The sequence below is a fragment of the Anopheles nili genome, chromosome 3 (assembly GCF_943737925.1).
Source record: "Anopheles nili chromosome 3, idAnoNiliSN_F5_01, whole genome shotgun sequence".
Classification (NCBI taxonomy): Eukaryota; Metazoa; Arthropoda; class Insecta; order Diptera; family Culicidae; genus Anopheles; species Anopheles nili.
The window spans coordinates 68,298,269-68,321,240 of NC_071292.1; the positions used below are offsets into that span (position 1 = coordinate 68,298,269).

Consider the following 22,972-nt stretch of genomic DNA (forward strand, 5'->3'; position numbering starts at 1 on the left):
CTCTCTCTCTCCACTGCAGGCGTCACACTAAAGAGGAGGAAGAACTCCGGAAACTGAAATCGTCGGGAATGGGCACGGTCATACTGAAAGACCTGCAGGAGAAGAAACGATACGAGCACTGGAAGCAAGAGAACCTGGATCCGCGTAATGCTTCGCGCACGCCATCTGCCTCGAAAGAACCGATGAACAGGATGCGCTACGAGTCACCGGTCGGTGCATCGCCGTCGCGCAATCTTGACCATCAGAAGCCGTTCTACGAAGATGAGTTCGATCGCTCAACGAGCTACCGTGGCTCGGTCGGTCGCGCCATTGGCAACGCGACCAGTTACAACGGTAAGCGATTGTCGAAGCTTTCGGCGGAAAGAAAATCCGTAATCCATAACCGTATTAGTGTTCCGGTGTGCTATATGGTCCTACGTAAGATCAACGGCATGCATCCCTCTACTGATATACCCACGCGGTTGAAGCACACGTGCTCTATATGTGCAGTGATATCAATTGGATAGTATTGATATGGACATAGGATCCTTGCAAGAAAGAAACTAGCTTTGGTTGTTATGCAAAACTTTTAACGTAACATAGAAGGAAATGGACCACAGAGTGTGCGCCTGGAAGAAATGGTGTGCGTGTTTTGTCGTTCCCCTTGTATCTTTTGTATAATGTTTTTTTGATGTTTTTTTATCTTTCACAACTTATGTCCCCAAAATCTCGCTTCTCCCCTGTTCTCTATTGTATTTTATTTAATTTCACGTGTGCGTTGATTGAGTGAGTGTGTTTTCTTTTACTTGAGTTTGATTTGGTTTGATTTAAAACTTTGTTTTTTTCTCTTCTTCTTATTCCCCCTTATCTGGCATCTTGCCATCCTTGCCCCCTCTTTTCTTGCACACACCGTTTTCACATCTTCTTTACGCGCCCGTACCTCCATCCATTAGCCATCCATTCGTACAGGTCACCTCCGAAGCCCGGATATGGATTCAAAACGTCCACACTGCCACCGTCGCTAAGAAACGGTTACAGCTCCGTAAGTCTCAATCTCCTCTCAATCCTCCCTATCAACGTGAATGAACGATGGATGATAATTGTTTTGGGTGGTTCGGCGATCTGCATAACACGCAATCTCTAATACAGCTTCTTCGTTTCTATCTGATGCGAGCAGCTACTTTCTGGTTATATTGCTCATGCTCTACTAATCGCATTGTCGTCTAACGTCGGTTTGTGTCTAACTGTGCCTAATAAACGTGATGTGTTCTCGGTATACTAATCCTTCGACTTGCTGGTCATCTGGGGCTCTCAGCAAGTGGTCGATCGGTCAATGTAATTGGGTGTTGGTATGCCATATGCTAGAAGATTAATTATAGTCAATTCCGTGTGCATTATTGTTCTTGTCTCTAACCGCAACGTTCTGATACGATCATTCTTTCTTTTCTCTTTCTCTTTCATCAAACTCACTTCATCCTTCGTATCCATTCATTGCCTTCCTGACCGTTGGCGGATGAACGAACCGCACTTTTCCATTCAACTTTTGGGCTTCTCGGTGCTCCGTGGTGTTGGTGTTGGTGGTGGATCCTTCGGTATACTGGCTACTGTGTGCATACGCTCAACGGAACGGCTCTCGCTAACCTTCATCCTAACCATTTTGTCACTCGTCCGACGATACTTACTAATGACTCTGCCACAAACCGGTGTCTACACCGCACCTACATCGTCATATCACGATTGACACGATTTCCCAATTCAATACCGCAATATAAACTACAAACTACAACCCGATACAAACTACTAACAAAACCGACACGCTACACCAACCCTCAAAAACCATACATACCGGCAGTGGTGAGTTCCTTACGACAAGTACCTAAACCGGGTTACGGCTTGGCCCCTCGTTCGCATACCTTCAGTTCCGCTACGTCCGGTTCTGCTCACGGTGTTCCTGTAAGCTGGCTTTTACTGTAGCTACGATTTACATGTTTCTTTTTCCTTTCCATTCTTTCTTTTTTTTTGTCTTCTCACTATTTCATTCGCATTTGCTTGTCTATGATCCGGATTCTTTTTGTGATACATTTATGCATACATTATTTTGTGTATCTATAAAATATATATCTTTTACTTTTATTGAATCTTTTTATGAAATTCATATATGTTTAAAAATACTATTACCACCCCAATTGCCTTGCAAATTTGCTCTTTCTGACCTGTGCTCTTCTCAGCCACGTTTAACCGTTGGTACACGTTGCTAATTTTTTTTCATTTACTGTCTTAATCCACTAACAAAAAGTGCATGCAAATCTTGCTAACTTTTTCCTCTTTTATTCTCTCGTACTTTCCATTTTCGTTTTTTTTTGTTTGATTGTTATCAAACCCGCTGAATGAAAGCTTGCTTTATGGGGCCAAGTTTCTGAGTGCATCCTTTCTACGTCACTAGCGTAGAACCGACCATTTCTGTTCTGCGATTGTGAAAACTTTGTTTTCTCTGTCGCTTTTCTGTTTAACTTTTATAAATGCCATTTTTTCGACACTATCGAATATTTGCTTAGCAGGTCGATGGCACTAGAAACACTAACACTTTGTTGACTGGTTTGTGATCGGTAGTGTAGTTTACGTTTTTATTCTTTTTCGTTCTTCGTAAGTGATGTGTTTATGTGATTTATGTTTTTGCTTGAGCATGTTTGATCGCATGTTTTCTTGTGCTAGCTATGGTACTGTTTCGTTTATGTTCCTCTACTACCTTCGGTGTTCCTGTGTGCTTACATTGTGTTTTTTTATTGTTACACAAATGTTTCAGGATTTTTCGTTCAGCGGACTCGGCGATAAAACCCACAGTACGGAGTTCAGTTGCGGCAAAAGCGATAGTAAGTACACGTGCACATGTGTTTTACATACTGTTTTACCTGTGCTAAAAGATTGCATTCAAATTATCGTCAAATACGCCCGCCGTAGGGAGGAGTATCGCTTTTCCCATTGCTAATGTATGTTTGCCGTTCGTTTCTTCCCTTTCGTTGCAGTCTCCGGCGATTCCATAACCGAAGGCGATCGTCGCGCGCTAGGAGCCGAGATTCCCGTATCCAGCACGTATTCCGGTGCGCTTTCCTACCATTACCCGCAGCAATCAACCCGTCGCAGCTTGCCCAACATGGCCCATTCGATGCTGGTGCACGAACCGGCCAAAATCTATCCCTACCATCTGCTCCTGATCACCAACTATCGATTGCCGTCGGATGTTGACAGGTGTAATCTAGAGGTACGTGTACCTGACTGCAGCGATGCCGTTTTCGTTTGTATTCATTGTGACATTCCTTCTTGGCAGCGTCACCTATCGGATGTGGAGTTTGAAGCCATCCTCCAATGCAGCCGGCCGGAGTTTTACCGTCTACCCCAGTGGAAGCGCAACGAACTAAAGCGACGCGCGCGTTTGTTTTAAGGGCAGTAAATCAACGGCCACCCACCATCAGACATGCAAGCAAACCCAATGGCATAACCCAGCATTCGGTTCCGCTGCTTAACCCTAATCCTTCAAACGCTAATTCCGTTGCCGGGCAAACGGGAGCTTCAAACCAAATTCATGCTATGTTCCAGTCATTTCACAGAAAGTGTGTTGTGTTATTTTGTTTGTTTTTTTTTCTCTTCTCTTTTTCCCAAATCGTTTAAGAGGGCCTTACGGTCACTTTAATATTATATGTTATTATAAATACTATTCTAATTAGTTTCGACAAAGCTTCCACCAAGTGGTGCGATACGGGATATGCTTCCGTAGGTAGCCCCTGACTTTATAATCGTTTCAGTGCGTACATTTTGGTTCAATTTACAATTTTATATTAACTTTTGACGTTTGCCGGTTGAAAACCCTTTAGTTTAATTTATGTATCGGTCGAAAAAATAGAAAGGAATATATACTTTAGGCCCCTTCGTACACATGAGAGCATGAGTGTGTGTCAGTTAATGCCGCAGCTGATTGATTGTTCACGTTGGTAGCTTCAGATTGGCCTAGATTATCGAAATAAACGCGTAGGGATGCCGTTCCCCTCCTAATCCCGTGTGCTAAGCGACTGTGGAACTATTTATCTCGGCGATGGATGGTGAGCACCCTTTGGCATGATTAAATTCAGATACGAATGAAATGCATTTATGTAGCGAGAGCTGTAATGGAAGGGCTGTTAATTTTTGTTGCACTCGTCGTAAAGGCATCACAGGCAGAGGTGGTGTGTTGTAAAACCAATCGACTGCGGTCAGACTACCGAAGATCATTACTGAAGATTGCATAAAATAGATGAAATCAATAGTCGAATGCGTTATGCAAACACACGTACACAGTAGATACCGATTGCAAAAACTAAATTCAAGCTAGCCTTAATGCAACTATTTGTAGATTTTAAATAGGCGTGAACTATGTGGGTACAACTAGGCAACAAATGAAACTTCGCGCGTCCTGCGTGGCAAGCGAACAAGGTGGGGATATTTATGATTTTTATTTATACGACAAACAACCGGATAGGAACAAATAACATACAAATCGAACTGGCAGCTAGAAGGAGAAGAATTATTTCATTTGCGATTGATACCCGTACCATGATAGAAAGGTGAGGGCGGGATTTCTGTGAACGAGAAATCATATACATAATAAGGCAATGCTGCTGCAAACGGTGCACACCCGTTAGCCTAATGAATACAAACTTGGAAGCTGTTGCAAAATGCACCATTCGCCTGTTTGCGTTTTGCTTCGATGCTTTGCGATTACGCACTATCAATGTTTGCCTCGGAAAGGGATATCAATGAGTCGGGAGAGAGAACGAACCATAATTATTTAGATGTAAAAGCTAACAGTTAGGTGAGTAAAAAAATGGTTCCTTCGAGCAATCCTAGGATAAGAAGCCTTTCAGAATTTGCTCTGCTGCGGGCGTTTTCTCTTACGCGCTTACAAATGGATATTCGGGGCCGTTCCAAAAACGGCAGCTCCGAAAGCTAGCAAGACAATTATACATTTCTTTTTCACTATTTCTCTCTCCTAACGTCAGTTACTGAAAATGCATCACGGTAAAACGTGGTACGCAAAATGCTTCTAACGTAAATGGTGACATAAAGCGAAAAAAGAATCAATAACGCGGTCAAATCAAAGTCTAATACATCACAAACGGCACTCATGCACCAAAGCGAAGTACGCGTCGAAGTTGTTGAACAAAAAACCAACCCGCTAGATGTCAGCAATAAAAGCCTATAAACTGCGAACCCTACCACGCGGTATAACGTTGGTGTAATGAAAATTGCGAAAGAAATGGAACCGTTCGGCGCAAGGATCATTTAGTGGGGCAAGACAAAGGAAGTAAAAATCAAACGTCAGAACTATTTTTATATCCTACAATGGCTGTAGGCAGAGAACAGAACTAACATAGATTTTGCAAAGATATATTAACGAATGCAGTTCCGTTGCACGGTGAGAGTCAGAACCTAAAGAGAGTATATGGACAAACATAAATAGCCACAAAACCACGTATAATCAAAATTCAATCAAATGCATAAGCAAAGCTAAAACAAACAAATAAAAGGATACATCTGCATCCTTTGCAGCTAGCTTTAGTGATTCTTCGATGTGTGAGCGCGTATTATTAGGCGTTTAAGAATGCACTGCATACGTAAACGCGAACATAGCCACTACCACCAAAACTGCTATGCTCAGAGAGGACACGATACGCAGAAATGAAAATGGATTGCTGCATTACAAAAACACGAAAACAAAAACGCGGAAAATAGAGCTATTTATTGGTAACATGTGAATTCATCACTCTAGCGATGCGTGTGTTCTGGAAAATAGAAAGAAATGAGGGCCGACTGCAGCGAGGGTTTATTTCCATGTGCCCTTTCGTGTTGATTAACGCATTTATCAGTGGGCTGCTAATGGGGAAGGGCCAAGTTAAAGGTTAAATGTGGAAACCATTGCTATGATTTTTGTATTTCGTTTCTTCCGAGAGCGTGACTGAACGGACACATGATCATTTTTCTTATGATCGACGCACTTACTTCGAAGTGCTGAAAGTACCTCAAATGTCGTGACATACTAATTATAAAGTAGCATACAATCTCGGCGTCCCGAATAACCTGTTTCTTTTGCAATAGATTACAAGTTTTGTGTAATTTTCTATTTCCGATGCTTCCAGAGTGTTCCAGAAAACCTTTTCTCGCTTTGTGTTAGATATTATTTGATATCCTTTGGAAAATCTTATCGGCGTTATTTTTACCAAGTTGGATAATTACCTCATACTCGTAGAATATGGCAGAAGGTATTTTTAGATCAGAAGGAACTTGTGCTAATTGGGTGAAACCCAACATAGCCAACGATTTTGGATGTATATTTATTCTGCAAAAGGTCGGTTATGTATTCAGGCTCTTGTGTGTACTAATTAGACACGCCTGCAGGCTCCTTAACGGTTCTTAAAATACCCTGCATAATCATACGATAAGGAATTACTCATCGCTTCGCGTTTTCGCACGTCAAGCCAACGCGGGCGGTCCTTGGAAAATCAAAAATTACGTGTGTCGAAGCTTCTGCCGTTGCTCGATTTGGATGACCAGCGCCACCACGGAAAGGTGCTAAACGGTGGTGCGTTTAAACCCGATCGGCTGCTGAAGTATAAATGTCATTGTTTATATCGCCTAGGGCATCAGTTTGAACCACACCGAGCTAAGCAGCGGACGAAATCGTGAATCCGTGATCCAGCGCCAAACGACGATAATTCTATCATCGAAACGAACCAGGAAGTGAAGTTAGAACCTTTGAAAAGAATAGCCAATCATAGGACAACTTGTTAGAGGAATACTCAACAAACACAGGACGAAAATGAAGCTAAAAGTACAGGTAATATAGGTGAAAGGATAACGGATTACAGTAACCGTAAGCTGGAATTGTTGACATCCTTTTTAAATCTCACAGATGACGCCGATGTTGATGCTCGCGGGAGTTGCTCTGTGCAGCATGCTGTTTGTCGTTCAAAGTGCTCCAGCACCAGAACAGGCATCACAGGATTCGCTACTGGTGCTTCCAGTAATGCGTGAAACCGTTGGATCGGAGCCGGTAGCCCCGTTTGAACCGATCGATCCAGTACCAGCTGCCAACGTTCGGAGCAAGCGAGCCATAATCTTCCGGCCGCTGTTCGTGTACCGGCAGCAGCAGATCAAAAAGCAACAGGTTCTGGATGGTTCTAACCCTCTGAAGACCAATCCAGACAAGGCGGATTTGAATTACTACGCAGGACAACTACCAACGCGGCAGTAGGTTGTACACGAACGCGGAACCCTCGTACCGGGGCCTGAAGAATGTGATAATAACTAACGAATTAAGTAATATCCGTACGATAGCTATTAATACACGAACGTTGTTTGTTCGATTTAGCAGGAATCCAGGAATTAGTTAGGATGCGCTAATAAACAGAATCGCTTGTTTTTTTGTAACGTTTTGCGTGCGTGTTTTATTGATTTCTTTGCGCATCTTTCATTTGAGTGCCTTCGCAAATCGAAATTCTGTATAATAGTAGAATGATCTCGAGCAGAATTTTCAGGAAATTCGTGTGTGGAAATACCTTAAGGATTAGTCGTATATCACTAATTAGGTAGCTACATATTCCCATTCGAGATAAAACACACCCTCTGCAGCCTTCTATAAAGCCGTTAAATGTAGCCGCTTGCACGTGTGCACGCTTGTACGTATCCGGGTCACGCCAGACGTGTGAACTGTTGGCTCAGGAACGAAAGGTTCGCACGTTCGCTTTCTCTGGACGTATTTTTCCTAACACATATCGCTTTCCACACGGTATGGTACTGTTTCATTTGAAAGTGGATCATTTCGGTTGGGGAAATACCTTGCGCCACGTGCATGCTCCTGCATTCCTTGACGAAATTCCTTCAAATCGGATTGCACATGTCATGCCATGTATCGAAATAATCCATTCTTAACCGTCCGTCGTGAGTAAGCGTGCAGGAATTTTGAATATTATTCTAGCGGAACAATCTCATTTTGTCGTTTCTCATCGCGCGGTTTTTAGCACCCTTCTTACTTTCGGAATCTCCATCAGGGGGCACATTTCCTGCTCCAACAGGTGCTAATGCTTTCCGCCAACGTTGAGAAGACGTGCGCACTTGCAAGAACGCTTCGGGAGTAAAACTGAACGTTAAAGCGTGCAGTGGCGGTATGCTAAGTGAAGGTGAAGGTGGAGCAAAAAAAAGAAGGTCAAAACTAGGTGCAATCGGTGCGACTCAGAGTCAGTTTCGAGAATGTCTTCCTTGAGGATGGATCGAAGATTGTTGGTTTTGACGGGGTTATCCGTGATCAGCCTGTGCTGGAATGGTGCCTTGGCACGTGCGTTTTTTTACCCTGCTGAAGAGTATCAACCCCCGAGCCAGTATTACACATCGAACGCATTAGCACAGTGAGTGATAACTTTTGCTTTTTGTGCACATTGAAAGTAGCTAACATATTGCTTTATTTGGAGATAGGTCCGCGACAAATTCGAACGGTTACTACTATCGAGGACCAAATGCAGGCGCTCCAACGGCGGCAGCTTCGCAAAATGTACCCGTTTATAGCAGCAATACGAATTACTACGGCGTGCCTGGGTATGACGATTACCGTCCAGGGGCTTCAAGAAATCGCTGGAACGATCCCTACCTACGATGGAAGTGGAACGAATACTATAACCGAAACTACTATCCTTATGCAGGGGTCAGTGGTTGGAATGACCGGACAGACGGTGTTGCATACTACAGTAAAAGGTAAAATTTGGTGCTACTTCCAAAAGCCGTCACATCTTATTTGATCCTTTTAATCGGCTCTTTACAGGCGGCAAGATTCTCCGGAAGCGACTACACAGGCCGTTACCACCACGTCATTACGACCGAGCGTTCCGAGGAAGAAAAAGCTTTTCGTGCCGAACGTATGGGGATAATAGCAGCCTTTTACTAGGCTTATCATACAGCACATAATAAGCATAAGTATGTGCTTTTGCACTGCATTTATTGATGGACTGATTAGGAGCATAATCGCGTCTATTCTACGAACAGTTTTTTTTAAGTGTGTAAGGTGTCCAACTGTTTCTAAACAGAAAACGTTGTAATTGTAAATAGCAGCAGTTTCCTAAAATTCAAAAAAGTTGAGCAATTTTTTTAGTATACTTCGCGGTTTTCGGATCATTCATGCTGGCCGATGGTTACATTTCACCTCGTATTGGTCATTTTTCAGAGAAAAACTTATTTTATTGTTATCCCTCAAAGAAAGAACTGATCATCCGTGACATTAAGCGTGTTTAGTATCTTTTCACGAATATTTTATATGAACCACCAGGTCAGACTTGATCCATCTTCCAGTTAGAGGCGTAAGAAAAAAAGATGACAATGCAAAACGTAAACGACCTTCCTTCGAGAGAATCATTTCTTTGCCTTCTTTTTCTCCGCCTCCTCCTCCTTGGCCAGTTCGATCTTTTTCACGTACTCCTCGATCGTTTGGGCGTCCAGCATTCTCATCGGTTCGTCGCGCCTCATAACCGCAACCTCTAGGCTTTTCTGTCCGGACTGCACCACTTCCAGCAGCGCTCGAATCGCCAGCGTGATGGTGCCTTCCTCTGTGCTTACGGCAGTCGGTGAGTAGTGTTCCTCGAGAAATTCGCGTACCGTTTTCGCCGATCGTCCCGTCGCGTTCGCCTTCCACTCGCAGTAGACTCCGGATGGTTCCGTTTTGTACAGATGCGGGACACCGTCGTAGTCGAAGCCACCGATCAGGCAGGATATACCGAACGGTCGTCGTCCGTTGCTTTGAGTGTGCTTTTGCTTCAGTTCGGCAATGTACCGGGTGATGTACTCCAGCGTAACCGGGTCCTCCTCGGAGAGTTTGTGCGACTGGCACTGGACCTGGGCACGGTTAATCAATACTCGTGCGTCGGCGGTCAGCCCAGCGAACGCCATCACGACATGGTGATCGAGCAGGCAAATCTTTCGGACGGTGCGTTCCTCCTGCAGTTTTGCGACCGATTTCTTCTCCACGCCGAGCACCACAACATCCTTACCACGGACACCGATGGCTGTGGAACCTTTGCGGACCGCTTCCTGCGCGTACTCCACCTGCAGCAGATGGCCGTCGGGCGAGAACACGGTAATAGCGCGGTCGTATCTGGACGACATGTTAACTGGCAATATGCACTAACAAAACGAGGGAATTGAATCAAAACACCGAACCTCTCTTTTACGATGAGAATGCGATTTCGATTGTTGGGTGTCACAGTCGATTTCAACGTCAAACACAAGCGGGCCACAGTTGAATATCATTTGACAGCCGGTACTGACTTCAAAACACCGCTTGTACCGGTTGGCGGACCCAGAGAAAATTCGCATTCCACTTGGCACACAAATAATCTAAAAACGTTATTAAGTTCTCTGCATAATATCATACATGCATACAAGTAAGAATAACCAGAACCAAAACTTCGATTACTGATCAAATGTAATACAGTACGAAAAGTAGTTAAAGTAGGCTACATTGAAACAAACAATACACACAAAATTAAACAGAAATGAAAGTATATTCTTTCGAATTTTATAGAACAATGAAACAACTTTAATTCTTCTTAGATAAATTATAATTCCACAATGATTTATTGATATAAATATCAAGTAACAGCTTTACATTTGACAATATTCGAAACGCATTTGACAAGACAGACTTAGTCATTACATTGTTTTGGTTTAGAAACGAGGAGTACATTTTACGAGCGCATTAAGAACGTCGCACTAAACGTTCCTGTTTTACCCGCTTTCTAAACGTGTTATTTACGAAAATGACCGAGCTAGAAAATATAAATCCCAACGTGTACAATAAGTGCGAGGATCGAAAGCTAACCAAAGACGATGAAAACGAAAATGTCGTGGATCCATTTGACGAGCGAGAAATTTTTGGTTTGTACCAAAGTTTTTAGCTTTTTTCCTTATTTGTAATACGTTGTACGGTATGTAGATCTTATTCGTAATATCAACGATCCCGAGCATCCATTGACACTGGAAGAGCTGCACGTCCTGGAACAAAGTCTTATCACCGTGGATAATGAGAAGAACACCGTCAGCGTTCTGTTCACACCAACGATCCCGCACTGCAGCATGGCCACTCTTATAGGCCTCTCGATACGTGTAAAGTTGTTGCGAGCTCTTCCTCCCCGATTCAAAGTATCGGTAGAAATAAATCCAGGAACACACGCGTCCGAGCATTCCGTCAACAAACAGCTGACCGATAAAGAACGCGTTGCAGCGGCACAGGAAAACACACACCTAATGGAGGTTATTAATCAGTGTATCTCGTCGCCGCTGAAATAAATGATACATTACAGCCAACTTCTTGAATCCTTGCCCACTAATGTCTTCTGTTTATTGTATACAGCGAGCAGCAATCAAGTTTAACTACTGTAACGGTTTAGGATGTTTGACTGACTCGGGAGACGGTAGCATTGGTAGCCCGAACAAGGGCAACAGTCGTTATTGCCATTACCGCTTTTTCGCATTCACTGTGCTAGCAGCGTTGGTTCGCGGGGCCGTAGGATCGTATTTGTAAGTTTTTACCAACGGTCCTTTGCCTGCCTTTTGAAAACGGATCTCATCAACGCGCGAACGCTCTTCCAATTCTCGACTTATTTTCATGTTAGTCCAAGCTGTAAAACATGTAGATCGATATGCGTTATAATACCCGTTTTAAACAGTGTCTTACACCTGTCCAAGATCTTACATTCCTTGATGCCCTCGGTAAAGCCTTTCTTCTTAATGGGCAGGGTTTCTGGTCGGTGCGTAACGATACGATCAATTTTGAAGAAATCTCGGACCTTTGGTATCCGCAGAAAGCCCACCTGCATCAGCGAGAAGAAGTTACTGCATGCCCAGTAGCAAAGGATCGCCCCAGGGAAATTGATGGTGAATGGGAAGATAAATAACGGTAACGCGCGCAGGATATACTTGGCCGTTTGCATGTTAGCGGCCGACATTCGCGCACTATCTGTGCCAAGCTCGATCGTGAGGAATAACGTTATGCTGGTGATCACGGGGAGCGCATAGAACTGGTCGCAGATCGTCAAATCAGTGAACCAAAACAGTCCCCCGTCGCGCATCGATTCCACCGGTGTGTTGGCCATTTCACGGAGGCCCATAAAGAAAGAAATGAAAATGGGCGCCTGGGCGAGCGGTACAAGCATGTTTTTCAATGGGTTCAGCTTTTTTTCCTTCATAAATAGCACCATTTCCTGGCCGTAGCGAGCAGAATCGATGGCATTGCCCGACTGTCGAGCTTCAGTCATCTTCATCTGCAACACCTGCAGCTGCGGCATATGGTTATTCATTTTGGCCGCATTTCGTTGCGAAGCGATGACCAAAGGGAATAGCAGCGTTCTGACGACCACGGTTCCGATGGCGATGCATCCCCACCAGGGCAGATCGAGTCCAATGTGCAGGAATTCCATGCAGTTTTGCACGATTCCGACTGGCGACCAGCCTCCTAGACCAATAGAGGCAAAGGTTGGTTCCGCACCAGCCACAATGTCGGCAATTTCGGGAGCAGCCTGCGGAATTGTCGGTGGTTCCGGGATGGTTTGCAACAACGCCGATTTATCTACATCTGCTGTGTTGAGATTTCTCACTAACACTGCCGCTGTGAGGGGTTTGAGGGTGGCATATTTGGTATTTAAAAGTGTGCAGGAGCTGATACCCGACGGTCGAAAGCCATGACCAGCAGCAATATGATAATCGCGGGATCGACTGGAGTTGTTGGTTAAAGCATGCTGAAACAACAGATACAGTAGCATATCAAGGGTTTATAACCGGTGTCGTGCCTTCAATCTGCAAATCCAATGTTACCTGTACACAAACAACTCTTTCTCCAAATGAATTTCTTGTTATTAATCTACTTGCTCGCGATAGCATTGCGATTAGTTCTGTGTTCACTTTTGTTGAGTACTTTTAGTAAAACGTCCTAAAATTGAGGACCACAACACCTTGAAAATAATCACGCAACTTGTTTTTCTTGTTCTTCTTTCTTTTCTGTGAAGTTTACCGCTTTTCGGAACGGTAGGTCTTCCTGTTGTGACAATTACTTAATTTCTTTGGGCCAACGTGTTTCAAAAGGCTTCCGCCTGCATCGGAGTTAGGGAAGAAGTTTTTGTATAACTTTTACATAAAGTAAAACCTTTAATTTGTGCAATGTGCGGTTGTTTTGACAGTAATTTGATAAACAAATACCTCGAATGTTTACAATGGAGCTCCGAATTCTCCGCACTGTCCTCGATGTCGTTCGAAATACCAGTCGAAATTCAAAGCAAATTGAAAATAGACATACTGTTCTATACATGTTTATATAAAAACGAGCTTTTGAAGTTGATTTTCAATAGAAGAGAGTGCTAAAGTTGTTTGGATTTTATTTAAGATATAAGGTGTGCAGAGATATCAAAAGAGATTGCGTATGGTACAAAAGCCATAGTTGATCAAACCGGTTTTTGTGAACCGGTTCATGTCCTTTTGAATTAAAGGCAATTTCTATTTCAATGTATATCCTGCATTTAGTATTTCGTCAGCAGGACTGGTTAATAGCCATTAAATGATAGACTTCACTCCAACGTACACATTTTCGCATTTTGAATGATTTAACATCATTTAACCGAGCCGGCCCGGGATAAGGCTCTCTACGGCTGTTGGGAGGAAATGCCTTTCAGCTCACAAATAACTATACAAACCTAAATGCGTCCTGGCCGTCCTTAAATAATAATGATTTAACATCAATACAGGACAAAATTTCATACTCGAAAAAAGCTTTTACTATTTTGATAAAAATACTTTATTTAATAAATAATGTGTTCGTTACGTACAAGATTCGTTATCACGCACTGTTTCTGAAGAACGGACTTATCATCACATGCAGCGTTGTGTGACGGAGATGCAGGTATGATAATGAGATTCTTATTGGTCATGAATTTCGCATGTGGTCAATTTGTTGCTTACACAACCATTATTTTTCTACCACCGCTGGTATGGATACTGCTGCGCATAGAATCTGACCGGTTTTCTGGCAGAGTGCTGTTGTTGGCAAGCAGCACAACTAGCCGATTGTTGGATTTGCTGTTGGGTTTGCTGTTGTTGCTGCTGCTGCTGGCGCATTTCTTTTAGCTTTTGCTTCTTGATTTCCTGCTGACGATATACGAACAACGGTCGAAAGATGATCGCTCTTTTCGAACGCGATTGTAACTGTTGTACCACCTCATTGTTGGTAGGATTAACATTTAGCTGCACATTTTGGAACGAACTATTGCTGGACGTGATTTGGTCGACAGGATGCACTGCTGCTAATAGTACTCCTTTTTCTAATTGACTGGGAGCACTATAAACACCTCCATGCTGCATTATCGTTTCAAAACCGATAAAGAGGGCAAACTGAATCGAGAGAAAAAAAAACACAACGGTTCATTGGAACACTTCACACTATAAGTTATATTAACGCCCGAAACAAATGCTGATGACTCACGGTAATGAATTGGGTCATCTTATACGCCATCCTGTTTGTGTTTGATTTATGGCACCTCAAAACTGGCTTGTTTCACTGGCAAAACAACGTGCACGACTAACGACCGGTCTCAGACATGATTCCGTATTTATTTGATCTTAGCCGATCATCCGATTCACACCTTGCAGCTACCGGTACGGATGTGACATGTGATTCATGCTGTTTCACGGTATCGTTGTACAAGTGTATAAGACTTACCGATTCGTTTTCGACTGGAATTCTGACTAAATATGCGTCCATGCAGATTCTCCTGCCTTCCGGTAGTACATTCGTCTGCTGAATGCCTTTTGATCCATTCGGCCTGCTATTAGTCACCTAATAGACATAGGTTATTTGTAGCACTTCTGGGACGGATTGATAGAGTCATTCTCCCACGTAATGGGGCTATGTTTCTACTAATTAGCACCTCACACTTATCTTACTGATTTAGTCATTCACACCGCAGTTTGTGGGATTGAGTTGGTTGTGGTTGGAAGTTATGTAGACATGCTTGTTAACAGAAAATATATTTTTGTTTGATAAAAAATAGGGATAAAAAATGTAGATCATGGTACTCGTTGATTCAAATGATTAGTTCCCTAACAAAGCTTTCACGAAAAGAAATAAGTCTCTGAGCAATTGGGGAATGTGTTTTCACATTTGGGGTGTTTGGGTATATATTTTCGTTCGTATGCAAATATTTTCGTTGTGGGGTTGACTTATTTTTATTGACGTATCTTTATCAGTTATCAATTCATGCAATACCAAGACGAAACACCTACGATTATGCATTTTATAACAAAAAAACATACATAGATGTCCTTGAAGATATAGCCGAAGTGGATTGAGCAATATAGATTTAGTGTCAAATTGTCATATTTTCTCTTTTTATTCGTCTTTAATTGTTTACTCTAGAAATTCTAGGCTATTCTGAGGCTGCCATTCAATTTGCATCAAATCGCTTTCGCTTCTATCCTGTTATTCCTCGCTTTTGCCTTTCAAGTTCTCTGATTGTCAAACGAGGCAACAAAACCAACCGTTATCCTCCGTCTAATGACAATCAGTTGTTGCTGGAGATGATCGGATACATGGGTTTTCCCGCGACCTGCCGTGCATGCTAGCCGGGCATTAAAATCCTCTAAACGGAAACCCATAAACCCACCGACTGCGTCATTTCGCTCCATGGACCGGTTTGCCTGGGTTGTCTTAAAGGCTGCCATTCCACCCTTCGTTTGCCCGGCGGAAATTGATTACGAGTCGAGAGCACTTGGTGGAGGATCGATAAATCACGACGACGAGTTCGCGATGGAGACGCCTCGCGACCTACGCTAGAACCGGCTGCGGCATGATTGACAATTTATGTAGTGGCGTGTCCTTCCTGCCACTTCCCGCCTGACCCGAGACGGCGGCAGTAGGCTCCCGGCCAAGGCACAAGGCCACCTCCGTAGCTGAATGAAAAAAGGTAACCTCACTCTTTGCCAGCTGATGGACCGCCCGTTGGGTTGTTTGGCGGTGCTGTTGATCAGACGAACATTAAAAAAAGAAGTCAAACAAAACCGTTTCACTTTCAACTTTAAATCGAAGGATTTATTAAGTAAAATACTCTTGGAAAGAAAGTGGTCGGTGTGCGAGAGAAATTTTAAAGCGAATTATCATTCTCATCCATCAAATAAAGCAGCAAAACATCTTTCTTCGGCTCCCATGGCAGAACCTTCTGCCTCTCCCGACGAGTAGTTGAGTTGTCAACTTAAGATATAGTCATACCAAGATGGATGACTCGTAGCCAATGTTCCTTTGAGAGACCATAAACCAACCCTACGTTTGCACGTCGTCTTTCTAAAATTTCCCTCAACACAAGCAAGCTTTTAACAAGGAGGCTCTACCCTTCAGGAAACATAAAACGAATGGTTTTATTACATACCCGCTTGCAATGCATACAGGCTTCCCATGTTGAGGAAGAACAAAAAAGGACCGTTCTACTCAAGTGGCCTGCCAATTCCATCGCCAAAGCTGTAGAGCTGTTTACCTTCAATCGTAGAGAAGCGTACTGTACTTCGTCTGCATGGGTAACCCGGCAGGACGAGTGCTGGAGGACAGGGATACGGATATCGTGCACTTGGCAAAGCCAACTCGCGGCAACCGAAGCCTTCACGGCCTGCTATGTCCAACAGTTGTGCGCTAGGGCTCGACTGGTATTGTCGCTCTTTTAGCCGAAGAACACTCCACGCTGCTCGTCCTGGATGAAGTAGGCGGCGTCGACTGAGTGAACGTGTATTGGCTGCATTATTTCACGTCTTGTGAATTTGCAAATGGTGCTGTAGCAGTTGTGCGAGTGCGGGTTTGCTTTCTCTCATAAATTCGGTTGTGGTTTTATAAATTGTTCCAGTTTGTGAAAAAGTTTTTGAGGAGCCTCATTTTTGGCTCGCGCTCGCTTAAATTCTTTACGTTGGTAAAGTTTAAGCTCTTACCGAGTGAACTGAATTTTGAATCTATTCCACGTGGCGGGTGCATTAACCGGAAGTGTGCCGGTGGTAAGTTTGGTGCGATTTCCGCCGAAGGTGTCAACCCGTTCTCCATTTTGACGACCCAATTATTTGAACGGCACTTTGCAGTCTGGTAGATTATATTGCCATAAATTGTGAAAACTGCTCGCTAATTTGTATGCAACTGTTTGCAGAGCAGCGAGGAGGCAGTTTGTCCGAGTTTTCGTATTTATTTTAAATTGGATTTTCTCTATTTTCTTTTCAGCGCATTCCACTCGGTTTGTGAGCTAAATATTTTAGTTGAATTAACGGAATCGAAACGTCGCAAACATGTCGCTACCAAATATAGGACGAATTTCGACTCCACAGCCACATTTCATGCCTGGGTATGTATCGCTTTTAGTTATGATACTTTCAATGCTAGACTGATTTGTGTCGTTTTTTTTGGAACACTTTGAGCTACATTATTTTCCGGAGTTTAAAAAGAAACAGAATACCTCAGGCTCTGGTTCATAAGAGGGCCTTTAAGATAATATTCTCAATTAACTCATTAAGAGGCACGTTTCAAATATAACTCGCTTAAAAAGATGATTATAACATTGTTTTCATCGACAAATGAGTGCTAAACAGCTGCTACTCATGAACCATGCCCCTATTACTGGTCTATGTCAGCGTGTCACCGTGACATTGCAGGTTTTCCGCAGGCCCACGGCGGCTAGTGTTGAATGGTCGCTTGCATTCTTCGGAAAAGTGTTGTTCTTTCACTCGGCCGAGCCATCAGGTGCTGCCGAAGGTATTTCACATTTTACGTGCCTAGCACGCAACCTGCGCAACCCCGGTAGGGGAAATGTTTTTCCCGGCTAGCGTGTCGTTACCCGGGTGCTATTTTCATGCCATTCGCCATAACTGACACGCTATGCGCCAATGAGATGTATTTGTCAGGCCCGAAGACAGAGGGTCTTCGTTTGGATGGGTTTGACTTTATTGAACCGCAATTCTTTGCTCCTTTTGGGACGCGGCATTGCCGTTTTTGTGTGGGAGGGAAAAGGAAAGTGATTTACAGTGGAAGTTTATTTAGTGTTTGCGCCATTTTATCTGCTTCGAACGAGGGTGCGAATTATTGTTTGGCAATGAAAACTTGCGGTTTGTGGCATCAACCTTGAACCTGTGTGACTCGGCACAGCTGTGATGAAGTGAGTAAGGAACTGGCGATCATCGATTTGGGTGTGAATTTATTGTCTATCATTCAAGGTGTTGCCGTAGGTTTGTACGAGTTTTTTTATGAAGCTTTGAATTATGATTGTATTTTATGATAACAAGCGTATCTAAAAATATTCGACTTTGCATGGTTTTAGCATTGGGCATAAGAAGCCATAAAGTACCAGGCGTCTCCATTAAGTTTCTATAAATACTGTACTCTAACATTGACAGTTATATTGGCTTCTATCAGCAGAAAATGTTCTATATATGAAATATATAATCATATCTAATGCATGTGGGTAACTAATCCAGGCTCTATTTTATTATTCTAGCAGACATGATACAAAAACATGAAGTACCAGGCGTCTCCATTAAGTTTCTATAAATACTCTACTTTAACTTAGACAATTACAATTGCTACTATCAGCAGTATAGTTCTATATAGGAACTATATAATTATATCTTATACATCCAAGCAACTGATGCAGCCTCAGTTTTTTATCATTTTAGCAGTAATGATACGAAACCATGAAGTACCAGGCGCCTCCATTTAAATTATAAATAATCTTTTCTTACATTCGCAGCTATACTGGCTACTGTCCACAGTATATGTATCGTATAGGAAATACATACTCGTCATTGACACATCGGTTACTAATAGATCCGACGGTAGCACATTCAGAAAAACTGATCCTTTCCGACCGCACCAACGATGAGTACTCGGTAAATGCATGCACCCTGCGCCATGGAACTATTTTAATTTATCCGTTGTTACAGATTGAACGATTACCGGTAGCTACCCAGTTGGATGATGACGATCGACGGCGGGAGGACGACGACAAGCGAGATACCATCTATAAACATACGCCAATGCCCGGTTACGAGGGTTATATCCCGAGGACGAAGGACAAGTTTGGCAAGCGTTATGCCGTCACTACGACCGAAGGACTTTCTGAGTTTGAGCGAGACTGCCAACGCACTAGGGCACAGCTGAAACGACTGCGCCACCGTGTAGCTCAACCGATTTCTACTATTTCCAAAGGAAGTCTTGGCGAACGAATGGTACGTATGATGGATAGTTAGCGTTAAAATCAGTTAATTGTGTCCTTACAAAGCAAGTAATATTTGAAAATCTAACTTTGTGTCGGCCACTTTCCTCCTAATTTACTGGTGTAATTCTAGTTACGTATAAATGACTACGAAATTCCCTTGCGATTGGTGCGTCCCGATGCACTTAGCGTTGTCAAAGAAGTCCCTATGGAAAACCTTCCTCCATTACCCGGTCTTCCTTACTTTTCCCGAGACACACCACCGATGGCCCTGCCGAATGGACACCCGGAAAAGTGGACCAAACTAGGTAATGCTAATTGCGGTTCATAAGCAGGAGGGGTTTGATTTTTATTACGTTCAATCTTTTAATTAGCAAAACTAGATCAAGGTGTTTGGGTGAGATATAGTTAATGATCTTTTGATACGGTTAGTATGGCATTCAATGATAGGATAAAATAAAAGTGGATTTCGAATTTTGAACAAGATTTTTATCAGCGAACTTAAAGGGGCTAATTGACACGAAGGTCGTTTTTCAGTTTCACATATTTTTGAAAGAACTTATGGAAAGAGGGAAAAGTTTTCTAGACAATCCGTCAATCAAGCATATCCTTTATGTGGTGTAAAGAGTCCATTAGAACACCATAGAAAAACTTTGTTTGGTGTTAGTTGTTTAAAAAAGTTCGGCCTATGCAGTCCTTCATGACTGTTAATTATGTTGCATTTTTTACATTTGCTTTTTTCACCACAAGCATTTCTGTTGCATTTCGTTGATTGACGTCTACGGGCTTCCTTTCGAACGGTTCGAGCTTGGAACCGATGATTAGCATTGGCCTAGTTTCATTTGATTTCTTGCTTTACGGTGCGCAAAGATATGCCCATCGGTATGACCCAATATGCTACTCGCGTTTTCGAATGTTTGATCGATAGAAATGACAGTTTCATTGTTTCATCCGATGGGTATTTCTGGGAGCCTTTCGAAGCTGAAAAGCTTGTTGTAGGGTGTTAGATCCGTCGTTGTGGCTCTTCTGCAACACACATCCAGTGTTCTCTTAGTTTGAAGTAACATTAGCAACGACTTAAGCATGTCCTACGCTACCAGTTCGTAGTAAAATTGAAGTGCAATACTGTATTTACAATTTTACTATTTCATCTCGTCTATTTTAGGATATACAGGCCATAAACCGTTCCTTTGGCCGCGGTTCGGTGAGTCAAACGTGTCTCTAACATCGAAAGCGCTTTGTGATTTCACCAATAGCTACAATCACCGGAGGAGTATCGACTGGGAACCGGTAACTTTGACCGGCGGCGGAACGTCACAACCGTCAGCGCAAGTGAATGAAATCTATCACAAATCGATTGGCCTTCTGCCGAATTATCAGGGGCACGTACCAGGGGCTATGTTTAGGTAAGCAAAATAGAACAGAGCAAGGCTAAGGAGAGTGAAATTGTAAGTGTTATTGAGGTGTGATTTTATGTTGTAGGTTTGGGAAAACCTTTGGTAACGATAGCAAGGATGCAAAGAAATATCTCAAACGCTGTTAAAAGAATGATCTTGGACTGTTTTGAATGCTCTGAACAAAGACACAAATTTTTTGTCATCGAATTGAACAAACGACAGAATGATATAGTTTTGTATTCTTTATCGTTAAACATTCCACTCCCAAGATAAATGAAAGAAGCAAGCAATAAAGCGAATAATATAACAATATGATCAAGTATGAACCACAGGTACCAGTAACAAATACGGGGCGATGTTCTTATAGAATCTATTCGCTTGCATTAGATGCAATCTGTAACATGGTTTTTACGCAGGTGAGTTTCTCTCGTGGCTTTCCCTTAGCTTGCCCCCTTTTAACTTCTTCACTATCAATAGCTTTCCAACCATTCCAGCTAACGTATGCTTTGCTGGATAGATCTAATCCTGGCCGGGAATCATTCATGCGGATGGTGTTACTGTTGAAATCTCGACACACCATTTCGGCAACACCAAAAGAATTATTCATCGTTGTGAGTATAACTCCTGTTGGTCCGGTTGCTAACCAACCGGATGCATATAAACCGGGTTCGTATTTGTCCTCAATATCATCGATCGTTCGATCACTTCTGGTGAGATTCCGTTTCAACACACGACCTGGAAAGAAGATAATAGGTGGAATGGCGATACAAATTGTACGTACACTTGAAATCAATTACCTCCCGCATTGTTGATGCAACCCCTTCGTTCATCAAAATTGATATGATTGTCTACACTGACTGCTCGGTAACCAATGCTGCGACAAACTAGATCAGTCGGAATAGTTTCTCGTTGGTCTGTTGGAACAGCTCGGCCATCCGCGAGCTTATTGACGATATACTCAATGGCTTCGACCTTATCTCGGCCGACGAAACTACCTGGTGATCGAAAAAAGATGGGTTGAAAACGACGCCCTTGTTGAGGGTTTCTATGCTGGTTTTGTTCTGCTAAACTTTTCAGCATCAATTCCGTGATACGTTTTCTAGGACGAGGTAGATCAGCTAAGTTTTCTTCTACATCTGCAAAACGAAAGATGAAACTTACTTGATATGACACCAATATTAGGAAGGGAGCGTCCTAGGATATTCCTTACGGTCAAAATCATCCACCCTCCAGCTGGTGGTGCAGCTAGACAATTTCAACATTTCCCGCAATTCTTTTATAGTGAACGCCGCCTGCAGTGGACCCCTACGTCCAACGAGGTTGACATTTTCAATTTGGCTTCGCGAAAGTGCTTCTAGAGCATATTCAGTAATGTCGGTTTTCTGTGGAAAAACAGGTTAGCAAGGATGGAGGATGCCAACTGAACTCATAGCAACATTTACCTTCAGTTCGTCTACATTAGAAAGAACGATACGTGCCACATCTACAGCCACATTTCCTTGTCCTAATAGCGTTAAAGATTTACCACTTAAATCCGGATTTAAATTTTCAAATCCAGGCAACCCATTATACCAAGCAACAAATTCACGTGCCGATAAAACGTTGGGTAGAGATTCGTTCGGGATTCCTAATGTATTGTCTTGCTCAGCACCATAGGTCTAAAATCAATAAATGTCTTCATCTATTATAGTTGAATTTCTAGGTAAACATTTACTCACCAGCAAAACAGCATGATACCTTTCCTTTAACTCTGTCAACGTGAAATCCTTTCCCAGACACAGGTTTCCAAGAAACCGTACGCGCTCATTTTCTGCCGTTTTTGTAAATGTATTGATGACATTTTTTACCTCAGGATGATCTGGAGCTACACCGAATCTGGAATGTGTACAATACTCAAATTAATAGTAATCCGATCGACGATCTCCATACTTAAAGACCATTTACCTCACTAATCCAAATGGGACCGGTAGTTTTTCAACGATATCGATACAGGAATTAGTCAAATGTTTGAGGATATACTGAGCAGTATAGAACCCAGCAGGACCAGCACCGACAATACATATTCGAGGCTTCACTGTTGAAATAGCCGTGCTGGCATTCCTGCTGATACATTTCTGTAAAACTTTCACCGAGCACGTTAAGGGAAACATTTTTCCTAGCAAGGTTTAAGCAACTATATAGCGGGAGGTGATGACTGGCAGTGATTATTTGCACGATTGTCAAAGAGAACGTTCACTAATCTAGTGGCAACATTTGCACTTTTTATCTCATGCTAGTCTTATCAGATAAAATGCGTAGCGCATCGTA

At 42.8% G+C, this 22,972-nt stretch overlaps 8 protein-coding genes across 9 annotated transcripts in view; 5 read left to right on the plus strand and 3 right to left on the minus strand.

The window, feature by feature from the left end:
• Window positions 1-3,567, plus strand: part of LOC128725724 (actin-binding LIM protein 2) — a 30,582-nt gene extending 27,015 nt beyond the window's left edge. For both annotated transcript variants that reach the window (XM_053819491.1, XM_053819490.1), the window contains 5 exons: window positions 20-333; window positions 933-1,021; window positions 2,783-2,849; window positions 3,003-3,238; window positions 3,305-3,567. In XM_053819491.1, the coding sequence (XP_053675466.1) occupies window positions 20-333; window positions 933-1,021; window positions 2,783-2,849; window positions 3,003-3,238; window positions 3,305-3,418 (820 nt within the window). In that variant the 3' untranslated portion in view covers window positions 3,419-3,567. The remainder of the gene's footprint in view (window positions 1-19; window positions 334-932; window positions 1,022-2,782; window positions 2,850-3,002; window positions 3,239-3,304) is intronic.
• Window positions 3,568-6,743: 3,176 nt separating this feature from the next.
• On the plus strand, window positions 6,744-7,290 carry LOC128726801 (uncharacterized). The gene is made up of 2 exons (XM_053820627.1): window positions 6,744-6,844; window positions 6,920-7,290. Exons 1-2 carry the CDS (start codon window positions 6,827-6,829, stop codon window positions 7,259-7,261), a joined length of 360 nt encoding a protein of 119 aa, XP_053676602.1. The 5' UTR covers window positions 6,744-6,826; the 3' UTR covers window positions 7,262-7,290.
• Window positions 7,291-8,271: 981 nt separating this feature from the next.
• On the plus strand, window positions 8,272-8,927 carry LOC128724902 (uncharacterized). Its single transcript, XM_053818623.1, has 3 exons — window positions 8,272-8,411; window positions 8,479-8,754; window positions 8,822-8,927. The coding sequence occupies exons 1-3, from the start codon at window positions 8,272-8,274 to the stop codon at window positions 8,925-8,927; spliced, it is 522 nt and encodes a 173-aa protein (XP_053674598.1).
• Window positions 8,928-9,249: 322 nt separating this feature from the next.
• LOC128722873 (proteasome subunit alpha type-7-1) lies at window positions 9,250-10,234 on the minus strand. Its single transcript, XM_053816555.1, has one exon. The coding sequence runs from the start codon at window positions 10,153-10,155 to the stop codon at window positions 9,406-9,408; it is 750 nt and encodes a 249-aa protein (XP_053672530.1). The 5' UTR covers window positions 10,156-10,234; the 3' UTR covers window positions 9,250-9,405.
• A 574-nt stretch (window positions 10,235-10,808) lies between these two features.
• Window positions 10,809-11,337, plus strand: LOC128725871 (MIP18 family protein galla-2). Its single transcript, XM_053819641.1, has 2 exons — window positions 10,809-10,926; window positions 10,985-11,337. Exons 1-2 carry the CDS (start codon window positions 10,809-10,811, stop codon window positions 11,335-11,337), a joined length of 471 nt encoding a protein of 156 aa, XP_053675616.1.
• Window positions 11,338-11,406: 69 nt separating this feature from the next.
• LOC128725900 (mitochondrial inner membrane protein OXA1L) lies at window positions 11,407-12,927 on the minus strand. The gene is made up of 3 exons (XM_053819673.1): window positions 12,862-12,927; window positions 11,744-12,785; window positions 11,407-11,669 (listed from the first exon to the last, which is right to left on the minus strand). The coding sequence occupies exons 1-3, from the start codon at window positions 12,925-12,927 to the stop codon at window positions 11,506-11,508; spliced, it is 1,272 nt and encodes a 423-aa protein (XP_053675648.1). The 3' UTR covers window positions 11,407-11,505.
• A 4,422-nt stretch (window positions 12,928-17,349) lies between these two features.
• LOC128726453 (UPF0605 protein CG18335-like) lies at window positions 17,350-20,837 on the plus strand. The gene is made up of 6 exons (XM_053820267.1): window positions 17,350-17,405; window positions 18,804-18,942; window positions 18,997-19,281; window positions 19,402-19,576; window positions 20,434-20,674; window positions 20,751-20,837. Exons 1-6 carry the CDS (start codon window positions 17,350-17,352, stop codon window positions 20,809-20,811), a joined length of 957 nt encoding a protein of 318 aa, XP_053676242.1. The 3' UTR covers window positions 20,812-20,837.
• A 91-nt stretch (window positions 20,838-20,928) lies between these two features.
• LOC128724904 (NADPH:adrenodoxin oxidoreductase, mitochondrial) lies at window positions 20,929-22,827 on the minus strand (the record flags this gene model as incomplete). Its single annotated transcript, XM_053818625.1, has 6 exons — window positions 20,929-21,400; window positions 21,463-21,801; window positions 21,876-22,047; window positions 22,108-22,323; window positions 22,384-22,540; window positions 22,610-22,827. Coding segments are annotated over 6 exons (1,467 nt in total), but the record flags the coding sequence as incomplete, so codon positions are not given.
• Window positions 22,828-22,972: the final 145 nt, after the last annotated feature.

Bases quoted from the DNA above. Each gene is read 5' to 3' on its own strand.
- LOC128724902 (XM_053818623.1), top strand. From the start codon at position 8,272: ATGGATCGAAGATTGTTGGTTTTGACGGGGTTATCCGTGATCAGCCTG. The intron at 8,412-8,478 runs GTGAGTGATAAC...ATTTGGAGATAG, and splicing joins ACATCGAACGCATTAGCACA to GTCCGCGACAAATTCGAACG. The intron at 8,755-8,821 runs GTAAAATTTGGT...GGCTCTTTACAG, and splicing joins GTTGCATACTACAGTAAAAG to GCGGCAAGATTCTCCGGAAG.
- LOC128722873 (XM_053816555.1), bottom strand. From the start codon at position 10,155: ATGTCGTCCAGATACGACCGCGCTATTACCGTGTTCTCGCCCGACGGC.
- LOC128725871 (XM_053819641.1), top strand. From the start codon at position 10,809: ATGACCGAGCTAGAAAATATAAATCCCAACGTGTACAATAAGTGCGAG. The intron at 10,927-10,984 runs GTTTGTACCAAA...TACGGTATGTAG, and splicing joins TGACGAGCGAGAAATTTTTG to ATCTTATTCGTAATATCAAC.
- LOC128725900 (XM_053819673.1), bottom strand. From the start codon at position 12,927: ATGCTATCGCGAGCAAGTAGATTAATAACAAGAAATTCATTTGGAGAA. The intron at 12,786-12,861 runs GTAACATTGGAT...CTGTTGTTTCAG, and splicing joins AAAGAGTTGTTTGTGTACAG to CATGCTTTAACCAACAACTC. The intron at 11,670-11,743 runs GTAAGATCTTGG...CATGTTTTACAG, and splicing joins TACCGAGGGCATCAAGGAAT to CTTGGACTAACATGAAAATA.
- LOC128726453 (XM_053820267.1), top strand. From the start codon at position 17,350: ATGTCGCTACCAAATATAGGACGAATTTCGACTCCACAGCCACATTTC. The intron at 17,406-18,803 runs GTATGTATCGCT...TTACATTCGCAG, and splicing joins CAGCCACATTTCATGCCTGG to CTATACTGGCTACTGTCCAC. The intron at 19,282-19,401 runs GTACGTATGATG...GTGTAATTCTAG, and splicing joins GAAGTCTTGGCGAACGAATG to TTACGTATAAATGACTACGA.